At 37.9% G+C, this 23,225-nt stretch overlaps 1 protein-coding gene across 1 annotated transcript in view; it reads left to right on the top strand.

Moving 5' to 3' along the window:
* The window catches only part of LOC125255436, a 65,272-nt gene that overhangs the window by 13,076 nt on the left and 28,971 nt on the right, over nt 1-23,225 (top strand). The window contains exons 2-10 of the mRNA XM_048170661.1: nt 513-2,865; nt 3,454-3,571; nt 5,209-5,719; nt 5,833-6,279; nt 11,452-11,643; nt 13,779-13,859; nt 14,013-14,125; nt 14,226-14,284; nt 20,536-20,625. Of these exons, the coding sequence (XP_048026618.1) occupies nt 727-2,865; nt 3,454-3,571; nt 5,209-5,719; nt 5,833-6,279; nt 11,452-11,643; nt 13,779-13,859; nt 14,013-14,125; nt 14,226-14,284; nt 20,536-20,625 (3,750 nt within the window). The 5' untranslated portion in view covers nt 513-726. The remainder of the gene's footprint in view (nt 1-512; nt 2,866-3,453; nt 3,572-5,208; nt 5,720-5,832; nt 6,280-11,451; nt 11,644-13,778; nt 13,860-14,012; nt 14,126-14,225; nt 14,285-20,535; nt 20,626-23,225) is intronic.

Raw genomic sequence — 23,225 nt, 5'->3', positions numbered from 1 at the left:
GGAGAACATTCTCTCTGTTTGTTTAGTACTATAGAGCATAGGCTAAATGGATGGGTGAACGATAGAGTATGTCATCAGTGAGAAAATGAGTCAGATGACCGTTGCTGGTATAATCAGGTTGCTGCTTCCTTGTAATTGGATTTCTACTCAAATGTCATGACGAGAAATGTACTGTACTTCTCTGCCACATTGTTGTTTCGTTTTGGATCTTGGAACAGTTTTGGATCTTGGAACAATTTGTCCTTACAGGCCCTGTTTTAACATTTAATGTCAACATAGACATTGATAATGGCATTTGTGCACTGCATAGAATATTTAAGTCAAGTCATTTTTGTTTGTTTAAACCTTTTCACAAGCCATGTTGTTTCAAAGCAGCTTTACAGAAATATCATGCATTAAGCTTTAAAGCTTATAAAGCTCAGTGATAGTGTCAAAGAGGAAAAACTCAAAATATTTAGGTAGCAATTGAACAACTGCAATTTATTGATTGTCCTTTCTACCTTTTATTTTAGGTGCAATGGTCCATGCCATCTCCATCTGTAGTGGCTGGTCTGGCAGGAGAGGGTATCTGAAGAACGGCAGCTCCATGAACTAAAAATACACTCACAGACAAGTCATAGGAGTTTACAAACTGACCCGAACAGGAAAGGGATCTCTGTCTTTCTCTGTCTATCTTTTCTTCAGTCTTCATCTCAGTGTCACTTTGTGTTGTACTGTTATGACGCCATGTCTCAAACTGGAAAAGTCCTTCATTTGTATGTGGAGGTGAGATCCCCACCAGAGCATGATGGGAAAGGTAGTTCCTGTGAGACGACAGTGGAGCAAGATGGTCCCGTTGAGGCTTTGACCAAATTAGCACAGGCGGCATCTGAATTTACCACAACTCCCAGCAGCACATTCAAACCAAATGTAAGCTTCCTACTACAGCCCTCACACAGTTCTCTGGATTCCCCTCAAAGACGCAGCATTCCCCAGCAAGAACCATTCCAGCAGGTGTCCTCTGGTCTCAATAACAACATTGACTGTAAACAATTGAAACATGTCCACTCGTTGTCATACTCTGGACGGACACCTGGTCCGGGGACTCCTTGTCGAGCCTGCAGTCATCACCAGGACTCTAAACCAGAGCTCGGACAGAGGTCTGTGGTTACTTTCAGCTACATTGAGAAGCCCCACATCAAAACTGTAGAGAGTCCTTGTAACAGTCCCAGTGGAATAAAGGAGGCAGCAGCTTGCCCACGTAAGAGGTGTAGCGATTCAAAGCGGTCTCGACCTGCTGAATCTTCCTGCAATAATAGTCCATTTCACCAGCACATGGGTTATCCAGGATTTTGTTCCTCTACTTTGGATCCCATTGGTCAAGCTGCAACACAGCGAGCCCTGGAGGAGTTTGGCTCTCCCCAGTTGAGGTGTAAGTTTTCCCGTGGCCCAGACTGGAGTCCGGAGTTTCACCAACGCCAGAGGGCACGATGCCAGTCTTGGGCAGGTTCACCAGTGCCAAACTGCAGTGCCTACCGCCTTGATCCTGACCCAGGCAGGGTAGGAGCTGCATGTGGTGTCTCCAAAAGCCCAGCATCAGATGCTTTCTCATCCCACACGGGGCATAACAGCCAGCAGAAATCCACCTCCAGGTCCCAAGGATGCCCCAACCAGAACCTCCCTTCAAAACAAGACACTTCCACTCCAGTCAGTCAAAGTTGGGGAAGCCGGGCTGAAGACAAGCCTCTGTCAGGACAAAGAACTAGCCTCACAAACACACCCACTCATGGTTTGAACCAGCTGAGTGGAAGCAATAACTCCTCAGCCCTGAAAAGTCCTGAGGTTGCCCGCAAGATTGCAGAAGAGGCCACCAAAGTGTCGACAATTTTCAACGAGGTCCGCAGTTCTCCTCCTCCCATTGTTTTCAGATCTAATGTAAGCAGCACAAACTATGGATATTCTTCTAGAGAAATCCAGCATGAGACCTTACAACAGAGTCCAGTGCAGCATTTGGCTGTTAAGATGAACATACCTGTGCACGAAGACCATTCTACAACAAATGGGGTTCATCCGCACCTGCATGAAGCAACAGCTACTAAGAGTTCAGATGTAAGAGATGACCTGGCCAATCACTCATTCTGCTCTGTACCAGTGGGAGCACCTGATTCTCCAGCCCTCCCGTCTCGTCTTCTTCGTCCAAGTCTGTCCAATGCAGATGTGTGTTCTCCACTCCGAGATCCACGTCAGCTTAGGGCTGACCTGCCAGTCTCTGACAGCCCCACTTTACACCGTCACAAGCCTCCACAGTACACTGGAGAGGAGTGGACCTCTGGGGAACCCTGGTTCCTGGACGAGGAGGACTGGGATGACCATGTCATTGCAGAAAGCGTGGAGATCTCCAGGCGGTTGTTTATCGGTCAGAGTGTGGACGATTCTCCAGTCAGCTGGACATCTAGACAGCAGTGGAAAGAGCAGGCAAAGAAAGAGGAAGTGAAGTTCAGTTTGACAGAAAAGAGCAGCAGTCCAGTGTACAGAAAAAGGGATAGGGTTGAAATCATAGAACAAGGACAGGAGAATTTTAGCAATTCAGTGTGTGGAACAGACCACAGTCTAGGGGAAAGAGTAGAGGAGATGACCAGGATAACGCAGCAACAGAGACAGGCAGAATGGAGGAGAAGGCAGGCTTTGCTTCTAGGGCCAGTGGTATTAGAAGAAGGAGATGGGGAGAGAGGGGAGGATGAACAGGGGTTTGGAGAACACCAGGCTTTGGCTGGGTCATCCCCGAGCTCCAGTGGAGTAACGGGAAGCCTAGGAGACAGAGATTGCATCTCACCTGAGTCCAGCCAGAACAGCAACCACTCAGATCACCCATCATCAGGAATACAGGTGAGACATTGTTCATAAAACTATTGGTACATAAATGGTCTAATTCTTCCAGTGATTGTTACATTGTTTTAAGAACAGTTTAATTGATTAGTTCACTTTAAATTGAAAATTACCCCAAGATTTACTCACTCTACTTACTCACCTAGGTGTATATGCCTTTCTTCTTTCTGATGAACACAATTGGAGTTAGCTAGATATTTTACTTGTTAAATATGGATATTTTTCTTACACAAACGCATCACTTCACTTCAGAAGGCTTTTATCAACCCCTCGGAGCCGTGTGGAGTATGTTTGTGATGGATGGATGCATTTTCTTGAGCTTCAAACTCGTTGTCCCTGTTCACAGCTATTATAAAGCTTGGATGCATCAGGATATTTATTAATATAGCTCAGATTGTGTTCATCAGAGAGAAGAAAGTCATTTACACCTAGGATGGCTTGAGGGTGAGTAAAGCTTGGGGTAATTTTCATTTTAAAGTGAACTAATCCTTTAAAGTTCCGTTCAATGAATGACGCCCTTTGTTTGCAAGTATATTGAGTTTACTGTTTATAATAAGCTAGTGTGTTAATTTTGTGTGGGTGTTGCAGTCTGATGGCGGTTCTTTGGTGCCAGGTCCATCTCTGCACTGTCAGAAAATTGCTCGTGCCAAGTGGGAGTTTCTGTTTGGCACTCCAGTAGAAAACACTGCCAGTGAACGAGAGAAGAGTGAGTAGTCTGTTGACCTCTTTAATATCACTTTTAACGATCACTTGGATTCCATCAAAAAAGCAATTAAGTGTTGTTTTTTTTTCTATGATTTTTAAGGCAGAAGTACATTTAGGTCATCATTTAGTGTTTGTAAGTTACTCACTGAAATACAGTCATCAGCAAAAGCCGTTTTTCTACTGTCTGGCCAAAAGCGAACATGTTTTCACTGTCACTTCTGTGGCTTGATTGGGCCTCATCGGGGCTTCATTGGGGCCAGGGGTTTTTGGCCCCGCTGAATACATTGGTCCAAAGCGGGCTTGAGGAGTGGTCATGAACAAAGGCAGAGTTTATCTCTGGAGAGTCAGGAAAGAGTCAACACCGCTGCTCATTTCCCATGTTATTATATCAGGCTGCCAGCTAACTTTAACATTTATGACATTTTAAACAATTTTTAGCTCAAAACTCACTTTCAGACACCAGCAAGTGTTTGAAATCACTTCTGATTGCAATCTGATGGGGATTCTGATCACAGTATGAGGCAGAAATATATTTATATGCGTAGCTGAAGGCTACTCATGCTACTGTAACCGTGATTTATTTATTTATTTATTTATTTTTCCCCAAACGGTTCAGCGGAAATCCTCAATTTCACTGGCTGAGGTTAAAGTGACGGGTAGGTTTAGGGGCAGGGTTGGGTGTAGGCAATTGTTACTGTGATTGACATGGCCAATGAAATGTTTAGAATCGGCTCCAGGGCGGGATTTCCGCTTAAATGGTTTGGGGGGAAAAAATCACGCTAACCATTGCGATAATTAACACGTATGTTTATGGAAAATACCAGAGACAGCTTGAAGAACGTAGGCAAATCATGTATTTATTTGGTTTAATTTTTCAGCTCAGTGCTTTTGTTGATACCATCCCCATGTGTCATAAATAATATGCAGTCCGGTTAACTCGTATAACTCATCACTCCTGTTTTCTGCTCGTGAGCTCCCTCTATTGCTCTGGCTGAAAGGATAACAGTATAGTGAGATGGGAGAGATCACTCAAACCTCCTCAGATTGCATAATTTAGTGGAAAATTAATAGAAATGTGACGTAATTGTTCATCAATATTTTTCTAAATGTGTAAGCCTTTGGACTTAAAAGCCTTAATGGAGTTGTTTTGTGCGTTCTCGTGATCACAAATTTATAGAAGCAAATCTTTTTTTTATGTGAAACGGTATACCAGTTTGATTCAGCATGATTGATGTGCACATCAATCCTGACACATTAATAAATTACTGTCACTGTAACATGTTTTATTGTAAAACATTAGTTAAATATTGTTGCTGGAATCTTAAGACCAAACGTTCACTTCTGTCATGCTCAGTTTGCGATCTAGCTAGTTTTCAGTCAGTTGGTGAAATGGTGGGGCTGGGTGATGTCGCTCTATGGAGGCATGTCAAGGGCAGGTTTTAGTGTAGCGCTGCGGGGCTACTGGCCCGATAGTGGAAACGCAACTTGATTTTGGCCTCGGTGCTTGAGGTCCGAGGCTATTGGCCTCGCCTGGCACCTTGTTAGCCCTGGCTCTCACTGGCCCAGCAGTGGAAAAGCGGCTATTGTCAGTATCAATGGCACCAAATTGGATTGATTTATTTCCCTTTATCCTCCTAGATGTTCCAGAATCCTCCACAGCTCCACCAAGTGGTCACTCCACCCCAATCCCGCCCTCTTTTCTGCCACTCGAGGAGCTTGCTCTGAGAGCTAATCACGATGTTCAACATGTAGAGGTGGAGTTAGTGACTCCGCCCCCTGCCGCCCCAGGCACCTCCCCCAAAACTGGCATAATTCGGCGAACTTTAAAATACTCTGAGACCGATCTGGACGCCGTTCCGTTACGATGTTATCGGGAGACAGACATAGATGAAGTGCTGTTAGCAGAGCAAGAGGATGCTGACTCAGCGTTTGGAAGTAACCGAAGTGTCATGGGAACTTCCTGCGCTGGGAGCAGCCCTCTAGGAGAGATGCCGAATGAAAGAACAGATGGACAGGAGGATGATGAGGAGGAGGAAGAGGAGGAGGTTGCGAGCTGGGTCACTGTCAGGATGCAGGGCGACGTGAGGAGATTGCTGGCCGATCAGGAGAGAAACGAAGAAGAGGAGTTTTACAGCATGATGCTAAAGAGGTGGGAACTGGAAAGTTGCAAACACGCATACTGATTTATTCTTTCAAGAAACTGTTTAAATATTTAATGTGGTGCAGAATATCAGAAATAAAATAGTCATCTTTTTTTTTTAGGCCCCGAGATCATTTCATTAATGACCACCCGGCTCTGAAATCCCCCATCCTGGTCCGTGGCCCTCGAAGAAGGTCCGGAGACAGTTTGGACACATTCAGCCGGCATTTTGAGAACATCATGGAGTCACATCGTGCCAAGGGCACCTCGTACAGTAGTCTGGACAGTCTCGACCCTCTGACCTCTAGCACTCAAACGGTCCTGACCTTTGACCTCCCCACACTGACTCCGCAAGTGCAAGGTCAGATCTACCAGAGTGTGCGGCAAATTGTGGAGCTCAGCTTTGCTCCATTGGCTCACATAGAGATGCCCAGCCTCTCAGAGTCTGTGCTGACAATAACAGGAGACACCGATGCCACAAGGGCGCCATCCAGTGAACGTCTCAGCAGTGGGTCTGACGATCGCAACGGGCAGAGTTGGCAGAGCAACCCACCACTTACAATGCCCAGGTTTGTGTCATTTTCATCACTTAAGTGAGGAATTGTATGTCTTATTGTATACTGTATATTGTGGCATACATAGTGTATTGTCATACACTCATATAGTCTTTGCAATAGCTCAGTTTCTCCAGCAGAGGGAGTCTGCAACCAACAGTCTCTTTTGAATTGAAACATACTGTACTTTTATTTACTATGGCTTGAATCTTAGTGAATCTTGGGGGGGAAAGTGCCAAGAAATGTTCTTTAATATTAAGATTTCTAAGCTTAAAATAATTGATATTATTTTAGATGTAATATTTAATGTCTTTTATTTATTATTAATTATATACACATTCCATTTTCAGTTTGGTTAGACAGTAAAGGGGTGAATTGCTTGAGGTGGATTGTAAGCAATAGTTCTTTCATCTATCCAAGTGTAGCTAATTTACTGTGTAATGATTCTGAATGACCTATTAGTCAGTTGGTTTAACCTTTTCCATCTGCTGCGCTCGTGCCTCGACCGCAGGCTAGGTTTAGACAGGAGTGTGTGTGTGTGAAGGACAGATAAAAGGCAAAGCCGACTGCTGGCAGAGAACTGAAGTAACTGCTGCATAGATCACCTTGAGACAAACATAGAAAACAGGAGGCTGGGAATAGTTTGAGAAATTTTCACAATCAGAATTTTGCTTCATGAATCCTCATTTACAGGATATATCTGTGATATTTTATATGTCCAGTGTTTTTTTTTCTCTCATAAAAAGGCACCTGTTGTATTTGGAGTCACAGTGCAGCATTGCACATCACTCCTGTAGTAGTTCAACTAAACCACTAGGTGGTGACAGTCATTCATAAGTGCTATTTTCAAATGTGTAGAGCCAAGCACACCATTAGAATGAGAAGCAGCACTATACTATTGCTCATATTGATCAAACCACTCACATTTCAACAGAAAATGATGTATTAAAAATCCCCATGTTGGAAATGGATTAGATGCAACAAATTAAGTAATAAAATATTAACAGCATAATGGATTTGCACTGGTCAGCCATCCTGTAAACCAATCAAATCCTTGATAATGAGTGTGCTCATTTGTTATGCCAATTGAACATGTTTGCATGTTGTTCATTCAGCATGGCAGGAACAGTAGCAGCATTGTGGAAGTGCTTAGATCATCTTTAAGCCCAGTGACACAGAAAAACTCTCCCTCTTCCTTCCTGTGTTTTGTACCACCGCCATAGGTGTAAAGTTCATCATCAAGCTGTTTGTATGTGAATATACACAATCATTTAAAAGTTTGGGGTCAGTAAGTTTTTTTTCTTTTTTAATGTTTTTGAAAGAAGTCTCTTATGCTCACCAAGTCTGCATGGATCAAAAAGTACAGTAACAGAAATATTGGGAAATATTAAAATATTTTTTTTAAAATTAAATATTTAATTATTGTTAAAAATTAATATATATAAAATTTATTCCTGTGATGCAAAGCTGAATTTTCAGCATCATTACTCCGGTATTCAGTGTCACATGATCCTTCAGAAATCATTCTAATATTCTGATTTGCTGCTCAAGAAAATCATTAGTTAATTATTATTATTAATGTTGAGAACAGTTGTGTTGCTTCATATTTTTGTGGAAACCATGATACATTTTGTTTTCAGGATTCTTCAACAAAAAGAAAGTTCAAAAGAACTGCGCTTATTTCAAAAATAAATACTAGTCAACATTATAAACGTCTTTAAAGGCACAATATGTAATTTTTCGGCACTAGAGGTCACTTATTCAAAAGAAAGGCGTAGCTTGATGACGTCTTGATTTCGCGAGATCATGGGAGGTGTTGTCTTCACGTCTACAGCCGGTGGAAAAGAATCCGACAGGACTCGGGCAGAAATCATATTTATGGATGAGCTAATGTATGAAAGATTTATTAACATTACTGTAGTATGAAGCAGGGTGTTGGAGCTGAACGAGGCCGCTGGAGCGATTGCTAATGAGAGAAGGGCTGCACAACGATTAATCACGATTAATCGTTTGCAAAATAAAAGTCTGTGTTTACGTAACATATGTGTGTGTTCTGTGTATAATAATTATGTATATATAAATACATACATGTATAAATTTAAGAAATATATACATGTATAAATAAATATACATATTTATATATATTTTATATTACATATAAATATAAATATTTTATATATAAATATAATTTTTTTTCTTAAATATATACATGTATGTGCATGTACTTATATATATACATAATTATTATACACAGAACACACACATATATTACGTAAACACAGACTTTTATTTTGCAAACGATTAATCGCTATTAATCGTTGTGCAGCCCTAAATGAGAGACGAGCGCGACACACACCTCGAGCAGCGGAGCTTTTATTATGCCACAGACGAGCGCTTCCGCTTCTTCCGGTCAAGCGTTTGGGGGCTAAAGCAGCACTGTTTATCATATTAGATACATTTGAGTGTGTTGAAAGTTGTTATAATGCTGCTCTGCGTTCACTCGGCGGCTGCTATGAGACACTTGTTGCACACTGCGGTAAGCTAGATCAATATTAGTCATGGTAAAACATGGGATTTGCTGTAAAATGAGTTTTAAACAATAAGACTTACTGTGTTGAGCTATATAACAATGAAACAGCTGCTCACTTGTCTAATATAACACATAATATATTAAAGCGTCTTTTGTGTTTCCATGGTTTCTACAAAATAAATCAAGGGTAACGCGGGTATGATGTCATTGACAGGAAATGCACGGACATGATCCGTGTCCTGGGTAAAGTTGCTTATTTCTCTGGATTTAAACTTTCTTCAAAATAATTAATAATATATTTGTGATTATGTATAACATTGTTCTAGTGGTTTTTGGATATTTTTATCCAAAAATCGTACATACTGCGCCTTTTAAAGTCTTTTCTGATCAATTAAATGTATTCCGGATTAATAAAAGTGTTAATTTCTTCCACAAAAAAAGTTGACCCCAAACTTTTGAACGTTATTGTGTATATGTGTACATATTTAATGCTGATCCTTGGTTTAGTTCTCTTTACTATTTTTTGTCAGTTTTAGAAGCAGCAGTTATTGAATGTATGATCAGATTTCTTCTGGCTTCTCCACAATCCACTGCCCACTATCAGTCACACACGTCACTTTCACTGACCCATTGGATGTTTACCGCAAAACTGTACTGCAAAGTTACTGTAAATGCACAAGTGAATATGCTTAATTTTAATTCCATAATCCAAGTGATTTTAGCTGCAGAATGTGGTTGTTACACCTGTAAAAAACTTTGAAGATTGAACACTCATTTGAGTCTGTTCATGACCCATATGAGTATTTCATTCATTACTATTCTCAAGAATCGTGATAAACAAAACATTTTAAAGTGCGTGTGAACTGATGAGCTACTACAGCGGGAGAGACTGAGAGATGTTACATGCCACACTGAACTGAGAAGGTCATTAGGGAGCGTCAACAAAGTTTACAAAGAGAGAGAGAAAGCAGTGGGAAACTCATTGCGAAAGAAAAATCTGTGGGCTAAACAGTTCAAGGAGGGACTGAAATTACAGGATCGTTAGAATACAGACATCCAACGACTAAACGACAAATTAATTCAGTCACAAAGAGATTTACAACAACAGCAAAGATGTCCACAAACACCTGAGGAGATATTTGAGCTTAGTCACTGGACGAGCGGCGCAGGTGGAGTGCCAAAAGCCGAGCGTTAAATACAAACATGGCTGAGGTCCAGAGAGTCACATCAGAGAGGCGTTTTGGCAGAGATGGTGTGAGAAAAAAGGCCCACACAGTGTTTTGCTGGCATTGCTCTGCGCTGGAGGAGAGGAGCATTCTGACCCGCTGCCACACGCTGTACAGGTACAAGCGCTTTGGAAAGGATGCAGATCATCACTGTTTCGCTGTATTAATCTGTCATTGTCCTAATGAGTTTAATATAACAGTTTTCAGTGGAAATGGTTCATTACTAAGGGTTACAGAAACCTAGCAACAACCCACAGACAATACTCACATTTGAGGATCTGTGAGTATTTACTGCAGCAAAGTGATTTTTATTAATGCATTTATCTATTTTGTTAGTGGTTTGATCAGTATGAGCAATAGTAATAGTAGTGATGCTTTTAATTCGAATGCTGTGCTTTTTTCTTTTGGCCATCTGATTATCAAATTGTTCACCCGTGGATGATCCATCCAGAAATATGCAGCAGTGTTATTTTATTTAGTATCATTGATTTATCATTATATTTTTTTGTTAATATTTTGAATTAGATTTACCCTGTTATGGAGTAAAGACGCATTTGTCGTGCTTGTCTCTTTAAGAACTATTTCTGTGCTTCCAGATTTCTTTGTTTGAGTTTCACACATTTCTGCTCATGGTTTGTTTTTCGTGTGGATTTAGCGTGAGTCATTGATAAGAAGGGGTGAGATGAGGACTGATGGCATTCAGCATACCATATTCATTTATAGAAACCAGAGGAAATCAGATCAATAGGTCACAATAACAAGTTAATAGAATTACAAAGTGGAAATGATTTCTGACTGTAAAGCTGTTTGTGTTTGTAATTTAGTTTGGTAAACACGGTTTATGCCAAAATCCCACAGATACTACAGTTACAGCAGTGTTACTAGTGTAAATTCAACATAATTTAACATCTCCTTCAAACAGTGTAAGAAGCTTTCTGAATATTTTTGTTATTTAGTTTAATGTCAGTGGCTATACATGTTTTTGGTCACTACATAATTCCCAGACTTCTATTTGTTATGATTATATTACTCAAACAATTTAGAAAATTGTAACACAGAGGAGGTGTTTATCATGGTAAATAAATATATCTTGTAATGGCTTTTGTGCTTCATATAGGAAAGTACATTTTGCATGAAATAGTGCTTCTTAGTCTATTATATTTCTGTTTTCATTTCAAGTGGTGCAATGGTACTGTGATGGTGTACTGAATGATTAGTCATACACTATGATATTTACATGGTATTTAATATTTAATATAAGTAATACCACAACAAAAACAACAAAAAATCATTATTTTCAGTGATTATTGATTATTTGGAGAGGATTTGATTATTGTTGTAAATGCATGTTCCCCAGCTCAGCTTTCAGAGATCATAACTCACTTCAGCACAACAGAATTAACTCATTTGTGTGTTTGTGTATTTGTTCAGAGAGAAATCTCCTCGCTTCACTGCAGACCCAGAGTTGGATCAGGAACTGAGCGAGCGTTTGGGTTTAGGCAGTAATGACACTCTCAGTAACGGCAACCGCGCTGACCTGGAAGCTGCCAAACGTCTGGCCAAGCGGCTCTTCAACCTCGACGGCTTCAGGAAGTGTGACATTGCACGTCATTTGAGTAAAAAGTGAGTAAATCTTTTTCAATTCTCATAACTCGTTTGTCCTGAATGTTCCCTTCAGATTCATGACACATCAGTGTTATTCACACACACACACACACACACACACACACACACACACACACACACACACACACACACACACACACACACACAAACACATTTTATATATATATATATATATATATATATATATATATATATATATATATATATATATATATATATATATGTATGTATGTATATGTATATACAAATACAGTACAGTCCAAAAGTTTGGAACCACTAAGATTTTTATTGTTTTTAAAAGAAGTTTCGTCTGCTCACCAAGGCTACATTTATTTAATTAAGAATACAGTAAAAAACAGTAATATTGTGAAATATTATTACAATTTAAAATAACTGTTTTTATTTTGAATATATTTCACAAAGTAATTTATTCCTGTGATGGCAAAGCTGAATTTTCAGCATCATTACTCCAGTCTTCAGTGTCACATGATCCTTCAGAAATCATTCTAATATGCTGATCTGCTGCTCAAGAAAATGTGTACAATTGTACAAAATATTTGTGTACAATATTTTTTTTCAGGATTATTTGATCAATAGAAAGTTCAAAAGAACAGTGTTTATCTGGAATCTAATCTTTTGTAACATTATAAATGTCTTTACTGCCACTTTTGATTGATTTAATGCATCCTTGCTGAATAAAAGTATTCATTTCTTTAATTTCTTTTCAAAAAAATAAAAATAAAAATTCTTACTGACCCCAAACTTTTGAACGGTAGTGTATAATGCTACAGAAGCTTTGTATTTCAGATAAATGCTGCTCTTTTGAACTTTCTATTCATCAAGGAATCCTGAAAAAAAAAAAAAAAAAAAAAAAGTACACAACTGTTTTCAACATTGAAAATAATCATAAATGTTTATTGAGCAGCAGATCATCATATTAGAATGATTTCTGAAGGATCATGTGACACTGAAGACTGGAGTAACGATGCTGAAAATTCAGCTTTGCATCACAGGAATAAATTACTTTGTCAAATATATTTAAATAGTACACAGTTATTTTAAATTGTAATAATTTCACAATATTACTGTTTTTTACTGTATTTTTAATTAAATAAATGTAGCCTTGGTGAGCAGACGAAACTTCTTTTAAAAACATTAAAAATCTTAGTGGTTCCAAACTTTTGGACTGTACTGTATATATATATATATATATGTGTATGTGTGTTATTTATATATATATATATATATATATATATATATATATATATATATATGTATATGTATATGTATATGTAGTTTTTTTTTATTTTAAGATTTCACTTTAATTTTAGTGTACATTTTAATAATTTTGTTATGGGCTTTTGTCAGTTTTATTAGTTGTGTGTTTTTTTTTTAATATATATATATATATATATATATATATATATTTTTTTTTTTTTTTTTTTTTTTTTTTTTTTACATATATATTTAGCTTTAATTTATTTTTATTGCAGTTGTAGTAAGCTGCCAAAAACACTTCTAATCTTAATTTCATTTTTTTTTATTTCAGTTTTTATCTAATATTTATAATTTATTTTATTTTAGCTTGAAAATAGTTAATAATTTTGTTGTTTATTCTTGCATTTTTATGTTTTATTTTGTTATGTGTCAGAAATGGATTAAATTATAAAAGTATCAATAATTTGTAATAATCTTTTTGGATATAGTACACTTCTGAATTGTTTGCAATAAAACCAGGAACACTCTAGAGTGCAGATGGAGTAAATTTTGATTTTAATGTTGACTTTAAAATCAATCGTCATCGAGTTTGAGCCTCTTCACTGTGTTTCCTGTGACCTTGTGACTTCATCTCTTTGTCCTGTGCAGGTCTCTGTGCCGCTGCTGGAGTGTTAGTGTTATATAAAGCAGGTTTTCATGCAGCTTTTATTCTCTGGTTTTGCCTGTATTGCTCAGAGCATCTGTACTTTAAGAGCTTTTCTCTCTCTGACAGGTGCACCATGGGAATTTTCATCCACCGATATATCTCTGACAGGCCTTGGACATGTCTGTCACCCTGCTTCCCTCGTCTCCCTTGTTTGTTCTTGCATTGTCATCTTCTCTGATTGTCTTTTTTATATCTGACTCCCTTTTAGCAATGACTTCAGTCGCATGGTGGCAGAGGAATATCTGCACTACTTCAATTTTACAGGAATGACTTTGGACCAAGCGCTAAGGTCAGCATATTAAATATGCAAATGGTCAATAATTCAGTTTAAAAATACTGGACTCCTTTATATACATATATGCATGACAGAGGCTTATAATATTTTGTTCATCAGTTTGTGTTTATCCCAGGGCATTTGTTTACTCTTGTTTGTTTATTTCAGGGCATTTCTAATAGAGTTTGCTCTGACGGGTGAGACGCAGGAGAGAGAGCGAATCTTAGCACACTTTTCCCGTCGATATCTGCAGTGCAATTCATCTCTCACACTATCCGAAGGTAAAGCCCTCTCTGTGTGTGTGTGTGTGTGTCTGCGTCACATATGATCATAAGACCGTACATGAGTATATATAAATTTATGTATGGCTCTGTCTTGCAGACAGTGTCCACACGCTGACCTGCGCCCTCATGCTGCTCAACACAGACCTGCACGGCCATGTGAGTAAACGCATGGATGAACACTTATTATTACTTCACCATACAGACAAGTGTAATGGAGGGTGAAAATCTTCGATCTCAGCAACAGTGCAGCAGTGTAGTCACAGAGTTTCCACACTTTAAAGAACATGCATTAGGTTTCAAAAGTCTAAGTCTGATTTATCCATTTTAAAGTGCTTTTTTACATGTTCATCTATCTTTAGTGTGTAATGTTGCTGTTTGAGCTTGAAAAAGCATCCAAAGTCCCTCCAGCGGGAGTTATTCTCTATGTCAGTGCCTTCATTGTAGTCTTGAGTTTTTTCCCAGGAAAAAACATGTCACAATATTCCTCATTTAAAGAATTCCCACCCAATGCATATGCAGAATAAAGGGGCGGGGCCTAGTTGAGTTAGTTAGTATTGTGTTGAATCTGGTGGTTATGGTAAGGGGCGGGACATTTTCCAAACGCACTCGAAGCAGCTTACCAATCACAACACACTGCTCCAGCCGACCAATCAGAGCACATTGTGCTTTTCAGGAGGAGGGGCTTTATAGAGACAGGAACTAAATAGAGTGTTACTGACAGACTGGGAAGAGAGGAGCTTCAAAAATGGAGAATATGTTAAAAAATAATGTGTTTTGAACATTCAGACATGAAAACCTACTCTACTAGACACTAAAAACATAATCAATACTTTGTTAAAGGGCATAATATGGCCTCTTTAATTCTTTTTTATAGAAATTTGAGTAAAAAGTTTAATTAAATTCACATAAATTTGAATCCTCTACATATGCAGCAACTATTGATTTCTGTAGAGTTAACATTTAACATGCTGCGACAATCTAATAATGCATAGCATATAATGCATAGCACATATAGAAACGATTTAAAAGATTTAATTATTCCGTTTTTAATTAGATACCTCATCATAAGTTTGGGTATTGAATGAATTATATGTATATTTTTAATGTACTTCATCCTCCATGTTCAATGCATTAGTTTGTAGCCTTAAAACCTGGAAAGGAATTGCAATTTTAGGGGGAAAAGATACTCACGGCAAAGTTCTTTTTCATTCTTTGCTTATAGGGGTTAAATAAGTTTGAAATGCGTGAGCAGCGATATACTGTTAATGAACATCCTGATGCCGTCCACGCTGCTGAGAGTGACGTTTAGATGAATATGTAAATATGTGCTGCATAGTAACGATACATTGATTATCATTCGATACAATGAATCTGTATCGATCCTGATATTTTCTCTCTTGAATTGATTCTGAGCTTAGTTTTAACAGCAGATGGCGCTCTAGACAAGTTTTTAACCACACACTCTCAAACGCTCACGAAAAAGAGTGCTGGACAGTGCTCGTGCGTTCGGCTGAGTCATGTAAGTGGTTAAATATACAGGTGCTGGTCATATAATTAGATTATCATCAAAAAGTTGATTTATTTCACCAATTCCATTCAAAAAGTGAAACTTGTATATTATATATTTATTCATTACACACAGACTGATATATTTCAAATGTTTATTTCTTTTAATTTTGATGATTATAACTGACAACTAAGGAAAATCTCAAATTCAGTATCTCAGAAAATTAGAATATTGTGAAAAGGTTCAATATTGAAGACACCTGGTGCCACACTCTAATCAGCTAATTAACTCAGAACACCTGCAAAGGCCTTTAAATGGTCTCTCAGTGTAGTTCTGTAGGCTACACAATCATGGGGAAGACTGCTGACTTGACAGTTGTCCAAAAGACAACCATTGACACCTTGCACAAGGAGGCCAAGACACAAAAGGTCATTGCAAAAGAGACTGGCTGTTCACAGAGCTCTGTCCAAACACATTAATAGAGAGGCGAAGGGAAGGAAAAGATGTGGTAGAAAAAAGTGTACAAGCAATAGGGATAACCGCACCCTGGAGAGGATTGTGAAACAAAACCCATTCAAAAATGTGGGGGAGATTCACAAAGAGTGGACTGCAGCTGAAGTCAGTGCTTCAAGAACCACTACGCACAGACGTATGCAAGACATGGGTTTCAGCTGTCGCATTCCTTGTGTCAAGCCACTCTTGAACAACAGACAGCATCAGAAGCGTCTCGCCTGGGCTAAAGACAAAAAGGACTGGACTGCTGCTGAGTGGTCCAAAGTTATGTTCTCTGATGAAAGTAAATTTTGCATTTCCTTTGGAAAGCAGGGTCCCAGAGTCTGGAGGAAGAGAGGAGAGGCACACAATCCACGTTGCTTGAGGTCCAGTGTAAAGTTTCCACAGTCAGTGATGGTTTGGGGTGCCATGTCATCTGCTGGTGTTGGTCCACTGTGTTTTCTGAGGTCCAAGGTCAACGCAGCCATATACCAGGAAGTTTTAGAGCATTTCATGCTTCCTGCTGCTGACCAACTTTATGGAGATTCAGATTTCATTTTCCAACAGGACTTGACACCTGCACACAGTGCCAAAGCTACCAGTACCTGGTTTAAGGACCATGGTATCCCTTTTCTTAATTGGCCAGCAAACTCGCCTGACCTTAACCCCATAGAAAATCTATGGGGTATTGTGAAGAGGAAGATGCGATATGCCAGACCCAACAATGCAGAAGAGCTGAAGGCCACTATCAGAGCAACCTGGGCTCTCATAACACCTGAGCAGTGCCACAGACTGATCGACTCCATGCCATGCCGCATTGATGCAGTAATTCAGGCAAAAGGAGCCCCAACTAAGTATTGAGTGCTGTACATGCTCATACTTTTCATGTTCATACTTTTCAGTTGGCCAAGATTTCTAAAAATCCTTTCTTTGTATTGGTCTTAAGTAATATTCTAATTTTCTGAGATACTGAATTTGGGATTTTCCTTAGTTGTCAGTTATAATCATCAAAATTAAAAGAAAGAAACATTTGAAATATATCAGTCTGTGTGTAATGAATGAATATAATATACAAGTTTCACTTTTTGAATGGAATTAGTGAAATAAATCAACTTTTTGATGATATTCTAATTATATGACCAGCACCTGTACTTGCACCTCAGCTCTGAATGCTTTCATGATGCGAGATTTGTAATTCGCTTCAACTTTTTCGAACTAAATGAATGATTATTTTAGGTTTAAGTGGTTTGTGTAAAGGAGCTGGAAGCAGGCAGTGTAGGAGTGTTTCTAAAGCACATATAGTAGTGCCATCTGCTGTTTAAAAACTAAGCTCAGAATCGATTTGAGATTTGAGAGAGAATCGCAATGCATTGGAAAATATCAGAATCGCTCCAGATTCTTCGTATAACAAATTGAGTTTTGATGTATTGTCCCATCCCTAGTGCTGTGTGCTTCCCACTCAATAACAAAATAAACACATGACAACAATAACAGTGGTGAGAAAACAGCAGTTCAGAAAGCATCTGATCATAGCGATGTGGACGTTTACACGAGCTCTGCAATTCAGCAGAATTTGAAATTAATTTATATACCACTTTATACAATAGATTGCTTAAAAGCAAGTAGCTTTACAGTATTAAACATGAAAAACAGTGTCAGTGTCGCTTTCAATTACAATTACACTTCATTTTCTACTACAAAGCGGCTCTCCAGTGTGTTCATGTTTTTACTCGTGTACTTCCGACCTTGAGGGACTGAACAGAAGAAATGAACAGGAGAAGATTTCCATGTCAAAGAAGGTGGAGCCTCAGAGCCACGCCTACCTGTTACATCATCACCACAGACCAACGGTAGTTCAAAGATTCTGAGTGGACTGTTTCCAGAAAGTTTCAAACTCCAAAAACAAACTTTGCTTTGGCCTAATTTTGTTTGAACTTGCATCAATAGTTATTCACTTTTACTTGAAGTATATCGGGGCCTTAATGAAACAAAAAAAGTTGCTACCAAGATGTGAATATGATTATCTGATTCTTAAAGCACATGAAATTACATCCTTGTGGTAGTTATAGTCCTTATGATACAGTAATGCACAAGGGTTTCAAAATGTATGTTTAATATGTGTAATTTATATTGTAGAACAAAACATGAAACTCTCTTCAAATAATGTTAACCGCTAATCTAAAAACCCATTTCAAATTCTCAAGAGATCCTATTAGCCTTCTGGCTTGGCCTACAAATTGACGTCATGATTGAACAGCTCTGTATGCTCAAGGATATTATTACAAACAATCGTTTTGACCCCTATCTCCGTTTGTGGGGAAAAAAACGTAACAGAAATGTATTTAATGGGGGCAACTATTGCGTTTAGCCCTTCAACAGGAAAAGGCAGAGAGAAGGATGTCCAGAGGGAGCCGTGATCTGTCAATCACTGCTGCTGTCTGTCTGCATCAATTTCCTGCTCTAAGGATATTTAGCATTGCTCCTGTGCCTTTGTTGAAGGGTTTAGGGCCGTCAGCGAACACACAACGCCCAGACTCACTGTCGCCATGGTAACAGGTTTATGGTCCTGATGAGAACTAAGCGATTTCAGCTTTCCTCTGATGAAACTCTGCTGTACAGTCCACAATATCAGATTATGTATTCCAGACCCTTTCTGCAGCTCCAGACATTCATATATTCTGAGCCTCAATCACACACTCGCAGCTTGAATTTAGGACATCCCATGCTGACTTTAAGAGGTGTAAAATGTTCAAAATGGCCTGTTAAAATGTCTGACTCTGACATCTTGTCTGAAAATAAATTACAAATGTACAAACTTTTTTGAGCACCTTAAAAATGCATAATAAGTCGAATCTGGGGAAGAAATGTCCTAGATGTATTTTATTCCAAAATCAAAGGAAATTATTTTAGTTTATCACAAATCTGTTATTGCTTTGTCATTGTGTTGTATAGAGTGTAGAAAAGTGAATGTGAAAAAAGGTAATTTAAAGTAGTTTAACATAAGGCAGCAAGGGGTTTGAATGCATTCACAAGCCACTCTGTGTGTGTGTGTGTGTGTGTGTGTATATATATATATATATATATATATATTAGTGCTGTCGAATCGATTAATCGAGATTAATCACATAGATATATATATATATTAGTGATGTCAAATCGATTAATCGAGACTAACCACATCTGTATATTAGCGCCGTCGAATCGATGAATCGTGATTAATCGCATAGATATATATATATATATTAGTGATGTCAAATCGATTAATCGAGACTAACCACATCTGTATATTAGTGCTGTCGAATCGATTAATCGAGATTAATCGCATAGATATATATTAGTGATGTCAAATCGATTAATCGAGATTAATCGCATAGATATATATTAGTGCTGTCGAATCGATTAATCGAGATTAATCACATAGATATATATATATATATATATATATATTAGTGATGTCAAATCGATTAATCGAGACTAACCACATCTGTATATTAGCGCCGTCGAATCGATTAATCGAGATTAATCGCATAGATATATATATTAGTGATATCAAATTGATTAATCGAGACTAACCACATCTGTATATTAGTGCTGTCGAATCGATTAATCGAGATTAATCGCATAGATACATATTAGTGATGTCAAATCGATTAATCTCGATTAATCGCATAGATATATATATTAGTGATGTCAAATCGATTAATCGAGACTAACCACATCTGTATATTAGCGCTGTTGAATCGATTAATCGTGATCAATCGCATAGATATATATTAGTGATGTCAAATCGATTAATCGAGACTAACCGCATAGATATATATTAGTGATGTCAAATCGATTAATCGAGACTAACCACATCTGTATATTAGCGCTGTCGAATCGATTAATCGAGATTAATCGCATAGATATATATATTAGTGATATCAAATTGATTAATCGAGACTAACCACATCTGTATATTAGTGCTGTCGAATCGATTAATCGAGATTAATCGCATAGATATATATTAGTGATGTCAAATCGATTAATCGAGACTAACCACATCTGTATATTAGTGCTGTCACATCAATTAATTGAGATTTTTAATTGATTCATCGCATATATATACACACTAGTGCTGTCAAATCAATTAATAGTGATTAATCGCATCTAACAAAAGTTTGATTACATAATACACTGTATGTGTGAATATTCTATCTATCTATCTATCTATCTATCTATCTATCTATCTATCTATCTATCTATCTATCTATCTATCTATCTATCTATCTATCTATCTATCTATCTATCTATCTATCTATCTATCGTGTGATCGAATGTGTATAAATTATTTTAGTCAGTCATAATGCTCTTTCATAATGTAGTTGTGCTCATTCATCAAGTCTGTGTTGGTCTTTTCTTTCGCCAGAACATTGGAAAGCGAATGTCCTGCACTCAGTTCATCGGGAATCTGGAAGGATTAAACAGTGGCAATGATTTTCCTAAAGACCTCCTCAAGGTAATATACTGTATATTGCATAAATACTTCTTACTAATGCTGTATTTTGAAATTCAATGTTTGCATTATTTATTACTGATGGTAAATTTTCCACAGAGAAGTTGTTGGAAGATGTGCAAGTTTAATAGATGTTTGGCAGGTGTATTGTTTATACCTGTGTGTGTGTGTGTGTGTGTGTGTGTGTGTGTTGGCACAGGTTGATTGTGTAAACACACTTGTGTGAGCATGTGACAGCTGTGCTATTGCGTTCAGCGCTGCTGTTTGTTATTTGAAGCAGGAGAGATTTGTGTCCCGGTGGGAAGCGATGACTCTTTAGTAGGTCATTTATTGGTTTATATTATTAGATTAGTGCTGTAATGTCATTGGTAGGAAACTGGGGATGTTTCTCTTCCATTCATTAACCCTGCAGGCACATTCTGAAGCTAATCAGATGAGTTCTTGAGTTAATGCTAATGAGCTAAACGAGGTTTAGATTCGTTTTGGGGCCAAGAGCGACCGCGCCGTGTGTTATCTGGCAGATGTTTTGAAGCTGCAGCAGGACTCTGAGGATGGTCAATTCATTTGAAGAGGCCAAGATGAACAAATCTCTTTCTCATTACTGCAATACTGTAAATGAATGCCCAGATTTAGAAAGTAAAATCTGAAAATCAAATTCTGTTCAAGGGTCATTGACGAATAAGGTTTTTAAAAGTATAAAAAAAAAAACATAATGGAGATATAATTAATTTTGAAGTTTTATTAAGTGTTAACAATGAGATTATGTGGTTTTTATAATCAATTAACATTGATTTTGTAATTTTTTACAAGATGGACAAAATTTGTCACCAAAAAAGTCATTCGGTTTAACCAAAATTTCGGTTTTACAGTTTTAAATTTTTGAAAAGAGTTAGTTACTTTGCTTCATGGTCCTTTGCAGGTGTCTGAATGATATCACATCCTGTCACATGATATTGATCACATGACTTGATCCAAAATGGTCCCTTTATATTGGTTACTCCGAATGAGATCAATGAAATTAATTTTTCCGGACATTCTTTCTCATAACAAAGCAATGATTTTGCACTATATTGTTATATGATGTTATAAAATCATGCCAGAATAAAAAATATATACATTTATTTCATTTTAAGATATTTTAATCACAAATGAAATGGCTGTATTGGCCTTTGGACGGTTAAACCGAATGACCTTTTGACACTTCAAAATCTTTAAAATACCTTTAAAAAAACCTTTGTTGAGCTGTTAAAGCTCCGCCCTCTTCTGGAAAGGGGGCTGGGAGCAGCAGCTCATTTGCATTTAAAGGGACACACACAAAAATGGTGTGTTTTTCATGGTTGTTTTACTCTCTCTCCGACCCTTCTGATATGTAAAACAGCATCTATATTCAGAATGGAATACTAGCATACTTCTTACTGCATACTGCCTACTATTTTTTTTAACAATCTTAAGTGAAAGATAGCAGTGATGATAAATGATTCAAATAGTAGTATGCTACATTGTTGTCATATGACCTCATGAAGTTGTGTTTTTATCTAACATCATCCAGTATTTCGCATTTATGTTTTATTTTTTCAGATTAAACATTTGCCAGTCAGCCAAAATAAGGAATCAAGAATGAGATGTTACTACTTTTTATCTCTTTCAGGTTTATTTTTCACACAGGAAGTGGAAGGTCAGGTTGAAAGCATTGCATTGTGGGATATTGTTTGTGCATTTTGCAAAATGCAGTCAGCAAACATTTTTATACTACGCACATTATACATACTGCATACTACAGAAATAGAGAATTACGATAGTATCCTATTCTGAACAATTGTGGGATTGCTGTTGGTTTTAGTCTGGTTTGCACTGACCCGTCCTTCAATAATGGGCTCTTTTGCTAAGCTGCATCACATTGTGACTGCAAAAAAAAGCAGAGAAAATCCTGTTTTCCATGCCATGAATCCTTTGAAATCTCAGTGCTGTTATAAAGCCACAGCAGTGAGGTTTATCTGAGGAGCTGCTTGTGTTTTAGTCTTCAGCTTCCTGATGAAAACACTGACTCCTCGCTGGGATAGAAGCAGTTTGAAGAGCGATAGAGGAATGGAAAGACACAGCAAGCCAAGGGAGAGTAGATGGATATCAGTCTGTGCTCTTGCTGTTCATGCCAAGTGCTTTAAAACAGTCTCTATATCTTTTATGACGACCTCACTTTCTCTCTCTCTCTTAGTTTTCTTTCCCTCCGGTGATCCTTTTCTCTGTCCCTCGCAACATCAGTTCTCACATTCTTTCCTCCTACTCGTTCTCCTTCTCTCATTTAAACTCAACAGCTGAGCAGGGCAGCTTATATAAGCACATTTCACTCACACATTGTCATATCAAGCAAAGCTGTTATTGTGGGGTGCTAATTATTGCACAAACAGGGTTATTGTTTATTATGAAATGGATTGTTTTGGCTGTAAAATCTGATTGGATGAGGAACTTTCAAAGACGATACACACACCACTGATCACACATCAGGAAGATTATATATTGATGCGGCATGTTGCTAGACACCATTGAAACAGTAAATAGCCTAATCCTTCAACCATGAGTTCTTGTAGCTTATTTATTTATTTATT

Source organism: Megalobrama amblycephala, linkage group LG20 (assembly GCF_018812025.1).
Source record: "Megalobrama amblycephala isolate DHTTF-2021 linkage group LG20, ASM1881202v1, whole genome shotgun sequence".
Taxonomy (NCBI): domain Eukaryota; kingdom Metazoa; phylum Chordata; class Actinopteri; order Cypriniformes; family Xenocyprididae; genus Megalobrama; species Megalobrama amblycephala.
Note: the sequence above shows the minus strand (reverse complement) of the source record. Positions and strands in the feature narration are given on the sequence as shown.